The 19019-nt window shown below is 35.5% G+C and overlaps 1 protein-coding gene across 1 annotated transcript; it reads right to left on the reverse strand.

Annotated features, from left to right (window-relative positions):
- Nucleotides 1-827: 827 nt before the first annotated feature.
- LOC136032826 (uncharacterized) lies at nt 828-13285 on the reverse strand. The gene is made up of 3 exons (XM_065713234.1): nt 13210-13285; nt 4896-5311; nt 828-1163 (listed from the first exon to the last, which is right to left on the reverse strand). The coding sequence occupies exons 2-3, from the start codon at nt 5309-5311 to the stop codon at nt 911-913; spliced, it is 669 nt and encodes a 222-aa protein (XP_065569306.1). The 5' UTR covers nt 13210-13285; the 3' UTR covers nt 828-910.
- Nucleotides 13286-19019: the final 5734 nt, after the last annotated feature.

Raw genomic sequence — 19019 nt, forward strand, 5'->3', positions numbered from 1 at the left:
ACGATAGAATTCATTCAAGCGAAATAAAATAATTAAATACAAGCTCTCAAAGCTAATCTTGCTTTTTTGGCAGCAAGCCTTCTATAGATTAAACAAAAAAACTAGTTTTTTTTAACTGAATGTAAGGAGCAACATTAAAACTTAAAGCGAACAGAAATTACTCCTTATATGAAACGGTTTTTCCCCTCCGCAATCGCTTGCTCTTTACGCTAAAGTTTTTAATTGTTTTAAAAAGTAGAATTGTGGCTAAGAGTCAAACTTTAGCGTAAAGAGCGAGGGATTGCGGAGGGGACAAACCGTTTCATATACGGAGTAGCCTAATTTTTGTTCGTTTTAAATTTTAATGTCGCTCCTTACTTTCAGTTAAAAAACTAGTTTTTTTTGTGTTTAATTTCTGAACGTTTTTGAATTAATGCATGTTTGATTTTGGTTTTCCGCATATAAATTATTAAAATGAAATTTGTATATTAATTTTTTTTGGCTAAATGGCTTTCTCTTAGTTTTGATCAGACTAAATATCAACAGCATTTTCACTGACCTCTTTCTTTTCGAAAATCTCTGGAGAAGTTGAGGCTTCATTGATTATGACAGCTGTTGTAGCCTAAACTGTTATTAAAGACGAAAAGACAGTATATCAGTATGGTTTAGCAAATACATGGGTTGTCGATGTGTAAACAAGCATATTGATATAGATCTTTTCATTCAAAACAAAGGTTTAATCTTATTCAGGGAGATAGTCGACAAAAATTATGTTTACTCCTATTGCAGTCTTTACCAGCTCTTATTAGCATACAATCTATTTGTCCGTAAGCATTACAAGAAACACCTAATCTTAAATATATATATATATGCACTTTTATAAAAGTTTCATAAATAAATAATCGAGCGTAAATATAAAACTAAAATACAGCTAGCATCGAGTAATCCCAACGTTTTGTGGTGTACAAGTGGCAAAGACAGTTCTTCGTATTGTTCCCACTGTTCTTGTTTCAAATATAGAGGCATATGCTGTCGTATCCTTAAGGATGTTAATGGAAGGCAATGTCGGTCTAAGGCCGGCAGCAGCGGCAGCGGCAGCACCGAATATTGCTTTTTTTATGAATATACGTCCCTCTGGCTCTTGCACAGCGTCTCCTTCTTCACCCTTTTTCTTCGCAAATGATCTAAAATAAGAAAAATTCAATTGGGATGGGTCATGATGGGTGGAATTATTGAAAATCTTCATTTCATATTTTTTATATTTCATATTAGAGAAAACTACTTTATGACAAAAAAAAATCCCAAGTAGTAATATGACCAGTTTTTATACAAACAAAGTTTTGCTACAATTAAAAAGAAATCATTTGGTAGAAGACAAGAGAAAGTAAGGATCACAACAAATCAAAACCAAAATTACACACAAGAATGTCTGGAAAGCTTGGTCGGAAGACTTGTGGAAACAAGCATCACAGCGTATCGCAAATGCAAATGATGCACATCAAAACCGACTGTTCGAAGGCATGTGACAACCGCAAATAAAAATGATTGAAAATAAGAATGGTTGTTAGAAGACATACGAAAACGAGCATTGCAAAAAATCGCAAACAAAAATGAAGTACAACAAAGTTTTCGATTTAAAAAACAGCAACATCGTGACGATGGACGGCAATAAGCTATGACCCAGACCGCAGTAATAACCTACAAGATACTGTAAACAACGCAAGTGTTTGTTAAACGCCATTGTGTCCCTTTAGCACTGTATGTATCTACTGTAGAGCCTCCCATTTACCAGAAAAAAGAGTGACAAATAAAGGTTATTCGTTTGGAGATTGCTGCTTGCATGATCAAATTGTAATGACAATTTGATCTAGAACATGAACTCATTTCTTGCTCTTGCTTCAAACAACCCAAGCGACGATTAAACCACCAGTAATCGTACTGTTTTTAACAGGCAATTTTAATAGATTAACCATTTAGTCAAAAAATAGGTTTTGTGGCACTCAAAGAAATTACCTCTTTAGCAGATGATGAAAAACTAAAATATTGCCGTCGTCGCTACCACAAATAGGACCAAAGTAATCGAGGCGCATTGTCATATGACATTTCAGTAAATCGAGAAGACGCTTGCTGAGTCACACGAGACACTTATAATGTGGCCATGTATAATACTTAATTACTGGAAAAACTCCTAACAGAGATTCTATTAGGGTAAGAAAAAATAATTTCTAGATGGATACAAAACGACCGGAATTAATAAGAACATTATAAATGAGGCTTAGAAAAGTTTCTCTAATGTCTCTATTGAGGATGACCTTCAGGTGAATGCGCTTTTTTATTTTAATTGCCTCCCGGAAAACTTGCATGAGATCTTTAATAAGAGAAATAATGGAGGTTAAAAAATTAAATAACGTGGGTAGTCATAGACATGTTGAGCAAAGGCAGAGCCAAAAGTTCCAGGCTGTTGGCGTAGCCCCATGGTTTTTTCCGGATGGCTACCAGATTGGGAATATGGTTTTCCACAATTTTTCGTCCCCTCACCTCAATGCAAACCTTATATATTAAAAATTACGTTCACCTTGTTGAAAATTAAAACACCTAGATATAAAGAAATATGTCATTTCCGTTAGTTTTAATACTATTTCTATGTATACATCATGGGATGTTAAATATACGAACTTGCTCTCCAAAGGAAACCAGAAGATAATATTGGTCTAATCGACTACAAAACACTTGATATCGAAACTATTATGCGTCTCGTTCGTCTTTGCAATAGTTTTTCTTTTTATTTACGATACAATAACCCATTTTTCACCCAAACTATGGATCTGCCAATGAGTACGAGCCTTTCACTTTTTTGGTCACTTTTTAGATGGAATTCATTGAAAACTCTGCTTTGAAAGCCTTCCCTCTGAAACACCGGCTCAAGGGCCGGTTTTCACATGGTGTTATTTCTGTTTGGGATCATGGAGAAGCATCATTTAAATCCTTCTTGGCTCATCTTAACGCTTTAGATTCAAACCTTCAGTTCTCCATATAACTAGAAGAACAAACTGCCGTTTATAGACGTCTAATTTTCAATAAGTCTCTAAGTCTTGGGTTTTCTTTTTATGGAAAGTCTACACATAACGATAGGTATATGTATTTTTTTTTCAACCATTCTCCTTACACAAGAAGGATAGGTGCATCTTTGGTTGATCGTGTAATAGGAATACGCTGAGAAGCTCACATAGTCTCAGGATTGAACTATCTTAAGGGCATCTTATTTGCAATGTATATCCAATAAAATTACTTGAATCCGTCGTAGAAAACAGACGGAAAAGAAAGCATCAACTCCACAACCCCCAACAGATATCATCCCCTTGGTGGGTAATAAGAAACTTTTCACTGTTCTACTCTGTTTTCTCAAATTGTGTGACAAACCGAGAAGAATCTTAAAAAACATAACCTTAGTATCACTTTAAAAAAATCAAATACTATACAGAGCTTTTTCAACCGCGACAAAGATAAAACCATTCATGTTCTGGGTTGTGGTGTTTATAGAATTCCCTGTTCTTATGGCTATTTCTATATTGGGAGAGCCCTCCATCAATTGGGGGAGAGGTTATCACAACACATGTCCTCATAAGTCAGTGTGGTCTTAGAGACTATTTAACCCCCCCACCCCATGAAAAATCACCCTCCTCATTGAAAACTTTTCCGTGAAAATTTTCTCCCACGTTAAATACACCCCTCCCTCGTAAAATTCCCTATAGACAGTACCATCCTCTTTGAAAATCTCATAGAATTTCTTGCGGACGATTCAACAAGCAAAATGAAAAATTCATTTGAAAAACACTTTAATTTCTTATCTTTTCTTGATCACTCCGGATATCCCCTTTTCGTGGAAAGTTTTTCCCGGAAATCCAAACACGCTGAAAATAACCTCCCGATAATTCCCTCAGACATCTCCACATGCAAAGCTGAGTTGGCAATGAGAAAGGAAGACAATCAAAAGAATTTTGTATATGGATTTTTTAAACTCCCCCAGTTTAAAATTCACCCCCGGACATTTACCTCCCTAAGAAAATCTCCCTATGAAAAGCCCCCCCCCCCAAACACTAAAATACCCCCCTCCGAAAAATGTATGTATACTTCCCAAAAACAAATACTATATGCAAACAATGGGCAAACTCCGTAACTTGCAGGCTTCTCCCCACGGTAAGTGGGGGGTGGGTCACTGAAACCCTAAGGACATAGTTGTTGGGTCTTTCAACTATGCTGAACAAAATGAATACCTCACATTTTTGATTGGATAACTTCGGGGGAAAGGGGCTGGGAAGAAGACTAGTTGCCCCTCAATCTTTTTAGTCACTTAAAAAGCATTAGAACTTTTAATTTACGCTAGAATGCAGCTTCCCCCGATCTTCTGTGATCATCCACTCGTGAAAAAAAAACAACAAATAAACGCGCATCCGCGATCATTCTTCTAGCAAAAAATGCAAAATTCTAGAATTTTTGAATAAAGATGGTTGAGACTTCTACAGAAGAGTTTTCAAATACGCTTTATTTTGGTAAAAAAGTATGGTGAAAATCTATAGCCTATCATTATAAAAAAAAAAAAAAAAAAAAAAAAAAAATCGGTCGTTTTAAATATGAAATCTCCTGGAAAATCCACCAAAGATCAGTATATAGCTAAATCAGCGATAATTACTCAAGGTGGGATTTCTGCTTACAAAGAGAGATGTATTCTGGATTCAAAAGCACTTTCATGGGCCCTAATCTCGACTGAAACTTGTAGGCTACAGGTTTACTACACCTATATTTCGAGTGAGCAAAAAATTTCTGCGGACCAGTTTCATCATTTAAGTTAAGTAATGTCTTCTGATGGGTCCTGACAGTTATATTTTATTTCTAATATCATAGTGATTTTTTTTTACCTTGAATCAGTATCGACAGCACTTGCTAAGATGTCATTTGGACCAGAAATTCTACCGTCAATAGCATTTTCAAAGGCCCATCTCCTCTTTCTGCAAATCCCTGGAGCTGGTGGGGCTTCATTAACTTCGATAGTTGTTGTAGCAGAAATTGTTACCAAGGATGAAGCAACGATATAACATAGTCTTGTATCAAATACATCAGTTGTCATTGTGCGAACAAATATATTGGTATATGTCTTTTCATTCAGTACTAAGCCTGAATCGAATCCAGGATGATTGTTGATGGACGAGTCTAGATTTGTAACACCTACAGGCGTTATATCTGGAACAAGAATATTTGCTCGAACACTTGCATCAGCTACAGTCACTGGAATTGCAACAGCAACGGCAACAATGGCGTATATGAACAGCTTCATCTACAAGCAATTTAGCCATAAAACAAGGATACCAAAAAAGAAAGAAAACGTAAGATTAATAGGATTAAATATCCAAAGTAAGGTTAAATATTATATTATAGGATATCATATAAATACAAAATTATATTCTATTGTAGCGTACTCCTCATTTTTTGAGGGAAATAAAGAAAATAAATAAATAAAAAATAGAAAATGATTTCAGCTCTATAGACAGATTACCCGCGTCGTAGCTTAAACTGAGTTTTTGGTATCGTCATCCAGATTTTTCTACCGTCGAAAAATTAAGTGATGTTTTAGGCATATATAAATCAAACAGTTCGTGGTAACGAACTGCAGCAAGGAGCGACCCAAATCAATTGTAACCAAACTCTAAAAAACCGGATTTGATACCAATATACACATCAAAAGAATCGAACTATTATGCTGATTTTAAATATAGAAGTTTCATCAACTTTAGTCTTACCCATCAAATGTTACCAGCCAGAGAAAATTTGCCTTATTTTCGAAAAAAGGCAAAAAAGGGGGAAACACCCACTAAAAGTCGTTGAATCTTAATGAAGTAAAAGTTTCAAAGTCCTACATGCAAAAATTCAGAATTTTGTATTTTTTGCCAGAAAAAAGATCACTGATACGTGTTTATTTGTTTGTTTGTTTTTTTCCCCAGGGGTGATCGTTATCGAGCCGGTGGTCCTAGAATGTTGCTAAAGAGCTCATGCTAACGGAAATTAAAAGTTCTAGTGCCCTTTTTAATTGACCAAAAAATTGGAGGGCAACTAGGCCTCCTCCTACGCTAATTATTTCCTAAAGTAACAGGATCAAAATTTTGAGGTAGCTATTTTGTTAGGCGTCGTCATAAAATCTAATAACTATGTCTTTGAGGACGACTTAGTTCCCGGGGAAAGTTCCCATAGTTCCCGGGGGAAAGGCTACAAATTATGGACTTTGCCCACTGTTTACACATAGCACTTACATTGTCTACATACATGTTATAGGGAAGTATACAGAAGTTTCCAGGAGGAATTTTTTCTGGTGATGGGGGGGTGGCTCGAAGGAGGGGATTATGTGAGAAAATCTTCCCATAGAGGAAATTATCATGGAGGAAGAGAATTTCCATGAAGGGGCGCTGGATTTTCCAGCTTAAAAAGAAACAATGAGAAATTAAATATAAAGAACGAGTTTTATCAACTGAAAATAAGGAGCAACAATAAAACTTAAAACGAACTGAAATTACTAGAATTATTATATAAACACGTATGCTACAAAATACCTTAGGAAGGTGCTACGTTTTTATGGAAGTGTGTTTGTATTTAATAATCAATACTTCATTATTTTAAAACATCCAAATGAAAACATTAGTAAATCATGGTTTTCAAGTGTGAATAGTTATAAAATAGATCCGGGGATCATGATAAATTTTAATTTTGATTCCCTTGGTGCCTTAAATTTCTTGAGTAGAATATTTTGCAAGCTGTTGCCCTGACTTTAGATCCAAAGAATCACGAACCTGGTACCAAAAAACAACCTCTGTCTGAGAAGTTCTTAGCAGCAAAAATACAAGCTTAAAATGTGGCAATTTGTGTTCGTTTTAAGCTTTCCTCTCTTGTTTTCTCTCATTTCCGTTCCTTTTAGGTTCTGCCAGTTAATTCATACTAATATCTATTCCTTACGGGTTTGTAATCTAATTTAAGGTGATTTTGGCTTGTTTTAAGTGTTAAATTAAATAAAAAAAACAAGTAAAAAAATAAAAAACAAGAAACTTAAAAACCTTTTCCCACGGGCTGTAGGGGGTCAGGATATCTCTAAGGGGACACTATGCTGAACAAAATGGCTATCTAAAAATTTTGATTGGATCATTTTAAAAAAAGGGGCGTGGGAGGGGGCCTAGTTGCTCTCCAATTTTTTTGCTGCTTAAAAGGGCACTAGAAGTTCTAATTTCCTTTCGAATGAGGCCTCTCACGATATTCTAGGTTCACTGGGTGGATACAATCACCCCTGGAAAAAACAACAACAAAATAACACACATCTGTGATCTTTCTTCTGGCAAAAAATACAAATTCCACATTTATTTAGATAGGAGCTTGAAACCTCTACAGTAAGGTTCTCTGATACACTGAATCAGATTATATTATTTTCATTAAGATTCCCTGACTTTTAGGGGTTTTTCCCTCTTTTTTGGAAAACAAGGCAAATTTTCTCAATCTCGAAACCTTTGATGGGTAAGACTAAACTTAATCAGACATATATATTTAAAATCAGCATAAGAATATAATTCTTTGATATATCTACTGGTATCGAACCTCCATTTTTTAGAGTTTCCGTTTCTATTGAGCTGGGTCGCTCTTTACTTACAATTTGTTACCACGAACTGTTTGATAGGTGTCTTTAAAATTAGGTTGTATTAAAGAAATCACAATGATTATGGATGTCTTTAGTCCTTTTAAAGAAGTGTTTAGTGCATTACTTTTAAGGCTGCAAAATGATTGACAGAGGTTAGCGGCCTGCGACAAAGTGCAGCTCTTCAGAAACTCTTTTTCGTTCTGTTTTTGCATGTTTCACCTTATAAGAAAGGTGATAAGAGTAAGTGCAGTAATTATAGAGGCATTAGCTTGGTTTCTATAGGAAGCAAATTATTTAGTATGATGACACCTTTTAGAATAAGAGATGCTGTACATAAAGTTTTAAGCTAAGAGTATTGGAGTAGTAATATGAGTGTAGATAAAGTTTTAAGCGGTTAGAAAGGGGGGGGTGGATGTGCTAACCAAATTTTAACTCTCAGATAAATAATTGAAAAGTGTCTGAGTTATCAAACCCCTTTTGTCCTCAACGTTAGAGATATAAGCAAGTGTTTGATTCAGATGATAGAAGAATGTCACTGAAGACTCTTTAATTTAATGACATACCAGATAAACACACCAAAGGGATTAGTGTTATGCAAGAGAACAATATTGCTCTGGTTAAGGTAAGAACTAAGAAAAGGAACTGTTTTCACATTAAATCAGGAATTAAGCAAGGTTTGGTCCTATCTCCATTCATAGGGCTCATTTTATGGACTTTTTCCTAGGGAGAACTGCAAAGTCAATGGGAGGAAGAACAGGGAATCAACCGAGAAGTAAGACTATCCTATCACTCTTTTGGCCGCAGGCGGCTTGTTGCTGCAGTGAGTTGTTTGTGGCAGAAGTAATCAAATATTCTTAGCTGAAAATTATGGCTACAAAGTGAACAGCATACAAGCTTTTTGATAAATATTTCACACCCTAACTTCAGGCCTTCAATAGTTTTTTATTGTTTCAAGTTCTTATTTGGCTGTTTTAACTAAACGGTTTAAAATCACTAATTTGGGTATCTCAAAGGGGTTTCTAGGCGTTTACACCCCTTAAAACACCCCCTGAAGTTACACCCCCCTCAATGGAAAATAACCCCTGCCGAAAATACCAACCTCGAAAATGCCCCCCAGAGAACACTCCCGCAGAAAATACACTTTCAGATGGTTCTGGTTCTTTATGTGTTTGGATCAAGAGATATTTTGAATAAAGATAAAAAGGAATATCAATTTCATATGAAAGTGTGGCTGAAGGTAATTTCGTATGAGTCCGGACAGAGACATTTCTATTACTTTTGTAGGAACAAATTACTTAGCATGATAGTACTTTTTGACAAAAAGATGCTGTAAATGAAACATTAAGAGGTGGAGAGTATGTTTTGTTAAAATTTTTACTCTTAGATCAATGATTGAAAAATGTCCGAATCTATCCCCTTGAGGCCTCAGTTTTATACATTATGTACATGTCTTTACTTTACCTGATAGAATAGCGCTAGTCAAGGTCTTAACTTATGATGGTACACCAAATATGTATACTAAAGTAATTGAGGCTATACAGAGCCGTTCCTAGGGGGGAAACCAGGGCAGTTTCCCCGGGTGTCCTGACTTGAGGGGTGCCTTGGCTGGGAAATTGTTCAGATCGATCAAATTTCACACTTTATTTGGCATATTTGCTCATATTCGAGTGAAGGAGGGGGGTTATAATTAATTATCGCCGGGCACCGCGAACCTTAAGAACGGCTTTGGTGTTATATTTGAAAATAATATTGCTCTAGTTAAGGTGGGAAGTAGTGTTAGTAGTTGATTCTATGTGGAATCAGGAGTTGAGCAGGATTGAGACTTTGATGGACTATTCTGAAGATTATTTTGATGAACTTTACCATGTTTGGAATGGAAGAATAGCGCAAAGGTTATGGAACAACATGGGGTCAAGTGGGAAGAAAAAACTCTCATAGACTGATGATACTGGCACCAGATAATGCTGATGATTTGAGCTAATATTTAGCTCATAACTGACAATTTAGAAAACAAAACTTTAGCGAAATGAAGGACTCTGCAAAGGTTAAGAGAGTTCAAGGTTGGGAAAGATGTACAAAATTAATATCAAGGAAACTTAATTGCTTCGATTAGGAATAGATGAGAATAAATAGGTTATTTTTGTTGACAAGAAAATCGATCAATGAATTAGCTTCATTTACATGGGTATTAATAATTATTATAATAGTTGAAGAAGTGAAGACGTAAACTGTGGAATAACAAAGCTGTGGAGTAATGTTTATATTAAGGCATTATTCAAATAGCTAAGAAACAAACTTACCACTATAGTCAGAATTGGGTACTTGTGTATTATTCAGAACACACTCAATAAGTGAAGTTATTTTCCTAATAAAGTATTAAATTTTTAATCATATTTCGTTTTATTTCATTAGCTGTATCAAAAGTTTGGGCTATATATTTGCACATTAGGGGGGGTTAGGTTCTGAGTACATAATTCTAAGTTGTAATTTTAAAATTTTTCTAATAAAGTATTATATTTTCATTATGTTTTTATTTAATTCATTAGTTTTATTTAACGTTTGGGCTATATATTTTCACATCATGGGGGGTGGGGTGCACTATATCAAATACATAACTTAACCTAACCTAACCACCTCTATATATAAAATATTTCATTAAAATGTACCTGCATCGTAGTTCGTTTCACGAAAGAACCTAACCTCACTTGTTGAGTGTGTTCTGAATAATACACAAGTACCCAGAATTGTATCCTGAATCCAAATTCCGCCTGCATTTGTAACAGAAATGAACCTTTACCCCTATATTTACCAATTTACAGTACATTCCAATTCGGGGTATATTTTTGCACATTCAGGGATGGGGCTAAAGTTCATTTCTGATGTAAATGTATGCTAAGAATGGATTCAGGATGCAATTATGTCCAAGGAGGTAGGTTCGAATGAATGTTCACTTGCTGGGTGAAAGATCCAAGATTATAATTGGTTAAAATCGTGACATCCAGTCAGGGGTGCAGCAAGGAGGGGCGTGTTGTAAGGTGAGAAGGGGGAGGCTCCAAGGTGTTGCCGCCTCATGCCAACATCTTGGAAATTTTACCTATATACCTTGGAAATTTAGCTTATGTATCCGCATTTGTCATTATACTGGACGATTTTGTCGACACGTTCTTTAAATCCATCCCCAATCTTAAAACTCTAGCTACACCCCTGTATCCAGTATGCCTAGCATGGATTCGTTAGTAAGAGATCATATCACACGAATGTAAACGGAAGTTTTCACATTAATATATGAATAATTAAAATTCGAAGTCCCGCTGTTGAAATTTGGATTTAAATAATCAATTTTAATAAATATCTCACGCTTATTTCAATCAGATTTCACGTATTTGTGTTTATGTAAGTAAACCAGCTTCTCTGATTAAAATTTTCTTATTTGTCACTACCGCAAAAATCTGCCATTTCGTTTCTGCTCAGAATCTGCTCACCATAAGAGGTAAAGAAAATAAAAAAATTCTAGTAAATACCCTAATTTTTTGAATCCACAGTGAATTATTGAGGCCTTTCTTTGGTGGGTAATAGACCATGGAGAAACATGTGAGCATGAATATGGGCAGGGGGGTGAGGGGTTTAAACTTTAGGGAAGATTTTTTTACGAGGAGAATTTATCGGAAAATTACATTGGTATAGCATCGGCACGATACTGGTATATCGATATCAGCAAGGCTCTATCTAGGGGGGTGTTTTTAGAGTTTTTGTGAACCCCAACCCCCCACCGAAGAAAATTATTTTGTACCCCCCCCCCAAAAAAAAAATAAATCCTGGATACATTCCTTGGTTTTAGTATCAGGGCCTAAAAATCCCTATTGTTTGGGACCTACTTGTAACAGACTGAGATAGAGGAGGGGTGACTCCTTCTGGTACGTTGGCCACAGGTGGGTTGGTATTGCAGTTGTGCCAGCAGTAGGGATAGTATTTGAAATTCTCCAAAAAAGAAGCATTTAAAAGAAAAGGGAAGAGCCATTTTTAAAACTTAGAACGACTAAAATTATGCCCGAACTATAATTCCAGCTTAAAGAGCAGAAATTAGTTTAGATGAAATTACGAACAAATAAAAAAATTGAAATGAACAGAATTGAGTTTTTTTTGTCGAAATACAATCACTCCTGGTTTGGGATTGGAACCCAAAAATCCCTAATGAACAGCCAGCGTTACAAAGCCCTGGAACAAAAGGAAACTGAATAATCTTTTCTTGCACTGCTTAATTATCTATCAATTAGTTCCAAGATCCTCTGCCATCAAGAATATTGTGTCATAATTTAGCGGCGTTTGGATTACAATAACTTTCAACCAGTTCGTGATAGCGTACTGTAAGTAAGGAGCGACTCGGGCCAATAATGACAAAAACTAAAAAAATGAAGTTTAGATAATGATGCATAAATCAAAAGGATTGAATTCCCGTGCTGATTCAAGATGTATATTATTCATTAAATCTAATGCCACCCATCAAAAGCTACGACCTTATGAGAAAATTTAACTTTTTTCGGTAAAGTAAGGAATCACCCCCCAAAAATTCAAAGGATTTAAATGAGAATAATACCATCAGATTCAGCATATCCGGGAACCAAACAATACTCGTTTCAAGCTCCTGTCTACAAAAATGTAAAAATTTTCCATTTTTTTGCCCTAAGAAAAATCAAGCATCCATGTTTTTTCCCAGGGGTGGTCGTACCGAACGAATCGTCCTAAAAGATATGAAAGTGGCTCTAACACACGGAAGTCAGAAGTTCTATTGTCCTTTTGAACTTATCAAAAAGACTGGAGGCCAAATAGCCATTTTCCTATGGCTCTTCTATCCCCAAAGAGATTAAATGAAAATTTTGAGATTGCCTTTCGATTCAATATTGTTGGAACTACTAACAACTAGGTCTTCGGGGGTTACACGAATCCCCACAGCCCCTGGCTGTAGTTTTAAAATTTACCAGTGCACAATAAGTGCACTTTAATGGGCAGTTTTAAAATTGCTTGCATATAGTATTTATTATTAGGAAATATGTAAAAGTTTCTTAAGGGAGGTTTCAGCTAAGGAGAATATTCATGGGGAGAAAAGTATCTGGAGGGAGTATTCCAGAGAAAGTTTCACAGGAGGGGATGATTTCCTGGCATAATTTGAAAAAGGAGCAGGAAATAAATAAAATAGAAAGTTTTTTTTAACTGATATTAAGGAGCAACATTTAAAATCGGAGCAAACAGAAATTGTTCTGTGTATGAGGGAAGTTGCCACTTGCTTATTCCAATCTCTTTACGCTTCACGCTTTACTCTTTACGCTAAGTTTGACTCATTTCCGATTTTTTAAGAGCGACTACTGAAACACAAGGGTTGTTTAATTGTCTAAAAAACTTACTATTGTCAAAGTTAAAGTTAGTTTAGTTAAAAAACTAAAAAACTACTGTCCGAACGAGGGTTGAGGAAGTGGCAGTCCTCCTTCAAATACGGAACAATTTTAGTTTGTTTTCAGTTTTGATGTTGCTCCTTACTTTCAGTTGTAAAAACTAGTTTTTCTTACAAAATCACAAACATATCCAAGCTCAAGACAAAGTATGAAAGAATATTCCAACCTTTGATAAACGAGAGACCGTAGCAATTCCAATATGATACTGTTTGTTTTAAACTAAAAATACATATTTAAACACATACTCTCTGAAAATTCTAATAAGAACACTTTCTCCAGTTTAACTAGAAACGCAACTTTCCTTATTCAAACCAGTCGTATTCTGATAACTTAAATACTTCCAACTTTTTTGCCTAGCCAAAACACGAAATAAACATGATTAGAATCTGCTGAAAACGTTTCGTAACAACCTAACTAAACATGCCTTCTGTATGCAACCCAGGGGCTTCCTACTTTTCACCAATGGTTTACATCTATCGGGCCATATGCATACCACCACGTCCTCCACCTTTGGCACATTTTCCCTACGCCACTTTTTTCTTAAACACACAGGCATGCTTCCACCAAGTTTCTGCCATCATACATGTGCAACTATTTTTAAAGTGAGTAGCTCCTTTTATTCATTTGCTCGACTTCTTTTCTCGATACATATCGTGACTGTTGTTTCACAGGATATTTTTTTTTTTGAGTAATGTACCAAGAACACCAAAAATGAAATATAATTCTTTAAATTAGTAAATTAGAAACTTTCACAACCATATACGTCTTAAAACTTTAGAAAACACAAGAAATTCTATTGTAAATGACAGTAAACTGGGGGAAAAACCAGGCATTTGAATGGGTAAAATTATTTAAACTATAGGCCAACCCTAGCATCTTATTAAGCAATTCATGGTAACGAGCTGTAAGTAAGAAGCGACGCGGCTAAATAGTAACCGAAACTCTAAAAACGAAATTTTGATCACAATATATAAACTAAAAGGATTGGATTGTTATACTGACTTGAAACACATGATATTTATTAAGTTTAGCTTTACATATCAAAGGTTACAAAACTGGGAAAATTTGTTTGATTTTTGGAATGAAAATCACAATATCAGGTTCAGTGTATCAGAGAGCCTTAATGTAGGGGTTTCAAGCTCCTATCTGCAAAAATTTAGATTTTTGCATTGTTTGGCCAAAGAAAGATCATGGATGCGTGTTTCTTTTATTTAATTTTTTCAGGGTGATCGCATCGAACCAATGTTTCTTTATATTGGAGGTGGGCTCATTCGAACGGAAATTAAAAGTTCTAGTGCTCTTTTCAAGTGACCAAAAAGATTGGATGGAAACTAGCCCCCTCCTTCCTTGTCCTCTTTCCCATAAAAAACTTCCGATCAAAGTTTCGAAATATAAATCTTGTTCAGCATAATTGAAAGATCCAACAACTAAGCCTTTGGAGATAACAAGACCCCCTACAGCCTCTGGGTAAAGGTCTAAACTATGGAATTTGCCCATTGTGAACGCATAGTGCTTGTTATTAGGGAGTGTACACACATGCTTCGTATACATGCTTTGTATATATTTTCTGTGGGAGGGAAGTTTTCAGGGATAGGGGTTGAGATTTTCTGGCGAAATTTTAAACTAAGAAAATTTGCCAGAATTCTCATTCTTGTTGGAAATGCTTTATATTTGTCTTACTTTCTCTTTGATGACTCAATTTTACGCATGGAGATGTTAAGAATGAGTGTTTGGGGCAAGTTATTACATGATTGTATTGTCTAGAGGATCTTTCCGTGGAGGTGGAGCCGGATATCCTAGTATGATTAAGACAATTATCAGAAATTAAACTTAAAAAACGTTTTGCCAATTAAAGGAAGGAGCAGCATTAAAACCTAAAACGAACGGAAGCTATAGCGTAAATGAGGCCCTCCCCCAACACCTTGCCCTTTACGCTAAAGTTTGAAAGCTGTAACAATTCTTTGGTAACAGCTACTGAAACAAAAGGGTCGTTTAATTAGAACAATGTGAATCTTTTAAAACTACCAAAAATCTTTACCGCAAAGAGTGAGGTGTTGAATGAGGGGGCAACAATCACACAATAAAAGTAATTTCTGTTCATTTTAGGTTTTAATATTGCTCCTTACTTTGAGGAAAAAAAATAATTGTTATTTAAAAAATTTAATTAACGAATAGGAATCGGAAAGTAGTGTATGTATCATCGAATTGTTATGAATCCAAGCTATGCATTAGGTTTTTTTTATGTTTTTTTTCCCTAAGGCTGCTCAGCGCCTCAAAGTATCTGTTGTTGACCCACCTATGAAATATTTTTTTTGAAAGACCAATTTCCTATTTTATTATATTTATCCTTTCCGACTATGTATAGTCCTACTCCAAAAGCATCAATTTTAGTACTAAATTTGTATAAAACAGTTCGTGGAACAAACTGTAAAGAGAGACTTGGCTCAAAAGTAACCGAAACTCTAAAAAATGGAAGTTTAATATCAGCAAACACATCAAAAGAATCAGATTATTATGCTAATTCCAAATATATATAATTTACTAATACCCATGAAAAGTTATGATCCTGAGAAAATTTGCCTGATTTTTGAAATAGGAGAGGGAAACACTACCTAGAATTTAAGAAATCTAAATGAAAATCACAGCACCGTGTTCAGCATGCCAGAAAAACCCACTGTAGAAGCTTCAAGCTTGTATATCCAAAAACTTGGAATTTTGTTGTTTTTGCCAGACGACAGATCAGGGATGCGTATTTATTTGTTGCTTTTTTCCAGGGGTCATCATATTTAAATAATGGTCCCAGAAGATCGGGAGGTCGGCTCAATAGTAAACGAAACTCTAAAAAATGGAGTTTTGATACAATAGCTACATCAAAAGAATCGCATTTTAATGCCGATTTTAAATATATAAGTTTCATCAAGTACCCATAAAAAGTTAAGAGCCTGAGAAAATTTGCCTCATTTTGGAAAATAAGGGCAAACACCCTCTAAAATTCATACAATCTTGACGAAAATCACACCATCAGATTCAGCGTATCATAAAACCTTATTGTAGAAGTTTCAAGCTCTTATCTACAAAACTGTGGAATTTCGCATTTTTTGCCAGAAGACAGATCACGGATGCGTGTTTATTTGTAGTTTTTGTTGTTGTTGTTTTTGTCCCCAGGGATGATCGTATCGACTCAGTGGTCCTAGAATGTCATGAGAGGGCTCATTCTAATGGAAATTAAAAGTTCTAGTGCCCTTTCTAAGCAACCGAAAAGTGAAGGGTACCTAGGCCCCCTTCCACGCTCATTTTTTCCCCAAAGTCACCGGATCAAAACTCTTGAGATAGCCATTTTATTCACCATAGTTGAATAACCTAATAAGTTTGTCTTTGGCGACGACTTACTCCCCCGCAATCCCCGTGGGAGGGATGCAAGTTACAAACTTTGACCTGTGTTTACATATATTCATGATTACTGGGAAGTGTACAGACGTTTTCAGGAGGCTTTTTTAGTCTAGGGGGAGGGAGAGTTAAGGAGGGGGGTTACGTAGGAGAATATTTAACTGCAGGAACTTCTCAAGGGGGAAAAGAATTTCAATGAAGGGGGCGCAGGATTTTCTAGCATAATTTGAAAAAGCAATGAAAAAATAAATATGAAAAGTTTTTTCTTCTGAAAGTAAGGAGCAGCATTAAAAGCTAAAACGAACGAAAATTATTACACATATGAAGGGTTTACCTCCTCGTAATACCTCACTATTTACGCTAAAGTATTTTTAGTAATTTCAACTATTTATTCTACGACCAGTGATTTAGAGGTCATTCTTAAGGAATTGCGACAAAATTTAAGCTTTAGTGTAAAGAGCGAGGTATCGACAAGGGGTGAACCCCTTCATATACGCAATAACAAAATACGAATATAGAAGCTCGTTACGTAAGTTAATTCGTAAGTTAAATATATTTTACTAATGAAAAAGCTCATAAAAATTAAAAGTTCTAGTTGCCTTTTTAAGTAATCAAAAACTTGGAGGGCAACTAGGCCTCCTCCCTCGCTCCTTTTTTCTCAAAATCTTCCGATTTAAACTATGAGAAAGCCATTTAGCCAAAAAAAAAATATACAAATTTTGTTTTAATTATTTATGTGCGGAGAGCCAAGATCAAAACATGCATTAATTCAAAAACGTCCAGAAATTAAATAAAAAAACAAGTTTTTTTAAATGAAAGTAAGAAGCAACATTAAAACTTAAAACGAACAGATATTACTCTGCATATGAAAGGGGATTTTCCTCCTCAACGTCCCACTCTTTACGCTAAAGTTTTTTACTGTTTTAAAAAGTAGAGTTTAGAGAAAGAGTCAAATTTTAGCGTACAGAGCGGGGCGTTGAGGAGAAAAAGCCCCTTTCATATACGGAGTAATTTCCGTTCGTTTTAAGTTTTATTTTGCTCCTTACTTCCATTTAAAAAACTGGTTTTTTTTTATTTAATTTTTCTATTGTAAAAAGAATATGATTTTGATTGATTTTCTGTTTGAGAATTCTAGAGAGAGGAAATTCGCTTTAGCCAATTCTTTGGGTTTCAACTAATGAAGCGTGAAGAAACATGAAACTATCCATAAAGATGCTGGGTGCATGGTATGAAAAATTACACGATCCATCCCGCTGCTGCTGCGAGCATTTTTACCCTTGATTATATTATTTTAAAAACCAAGAACATATCTCAGATTATCGCTTAGACCAACATTCTCATTCTCAATGAGAGAGATAATGCAATTCTTTTGATGTTCCACGTATTAGTTAAATTGGAAGAAACCATTCTTACGAGTAGAGACTCTTCTATTGATTGCACGTTACAAATCACACATACTGGAATGTTTTGTTGAGAGTATAGTGGCAAAGTGGTATTAACTGGAGTCAAATGAGTGTACCCTATTTTTGCTAGGGTATGGCCAATCCGGAGGTCTAACCAGAGGCGCCATTTGGGCCAAATCTTGGGGTGGGCATGGGGCATTTGACAGAGCTTGAGACTTTTATTATGAATCTAACCTACTTTCAAAATTTACAATGATTAATAGCAAATAGCGTAATTACCCCAAGGGTCGTCAGGTAGTTACGCTCTTTTGGCTAATAGGCGTGCAGTTAGTTCAAATTATCTGAAAATTATGGCCGGAAAGAACCTTTGTGGTGGAAGCTTGGGCCCCCCTGGAAAATCTGGGGTGGGTATATGCCCGCCCCTGACCCCCCCTCCCAAATGGCGCCTCTGGGTCTAACATTTACATCACATTTCCATAAGAGCAAATCTTTACAGTGTTATCCAAATCTAATAATGGGTTGAAGTTTAGTCAAAAAGTCACTTGTTTTATTTCAATCCTTAAAAAGAGGGTTGGAAACTGTGAACATAATTATCTCATTGAAACCGTTAGGATTGGTCATTATGTTTGTCATCAAATTCTACCCATGAACCAAAATAAAAGTCTTAACATAGCCAAAGAAGCATGAACCGTCTCTTGTCTCAATAAATTCGTCTCTTAAATATATTTTCAGTCTGATAGATTCCAGTATTGTCTGATGACGATTTCCTATCGTCCTATCGATTTCCTATCGATAGATTCCACTATCGTTTGACCATTTGAAGTTTATTCTCACAAAACACTCAATGTATATTTTAATTTTCTGTATATCATAGAAGAGATGTCGTGAGTTTAGTCTCTTAGGACTTTTGACACTTTGAGTCTCTAAGACTTTTTGAAACACTTAGTAGACTATTTCAAAACTGTCAGCAGTTAGATTGATTCAAACCAAATCGCCAGCAAAGAATTACTATTTTATTTTATTCCACCTTAGTTGGAATATTGGGTGAGGAAAATGTCGAGTTTGATGTCGTTGCGTCAAAATCAAAAGTCTTAGTGCCTTTACAAGCTACCAGAAATATTGGAGGCAACTAGG

The sequence above is a fragment of the Artemia franciscana genome, chromosome 11 (genome assembly GCF_032884065.1).
Source record: "Artemia franciscana chromosome 11, ASM3288406v1, whole genome shotgun sequence".
Taxonomy (NCBI): Eukaryota; Metazoa; Arthropoda; class Branchiopoda; order Anostraca; family Artemiidae; genus Artemia; species Artemia franciscana.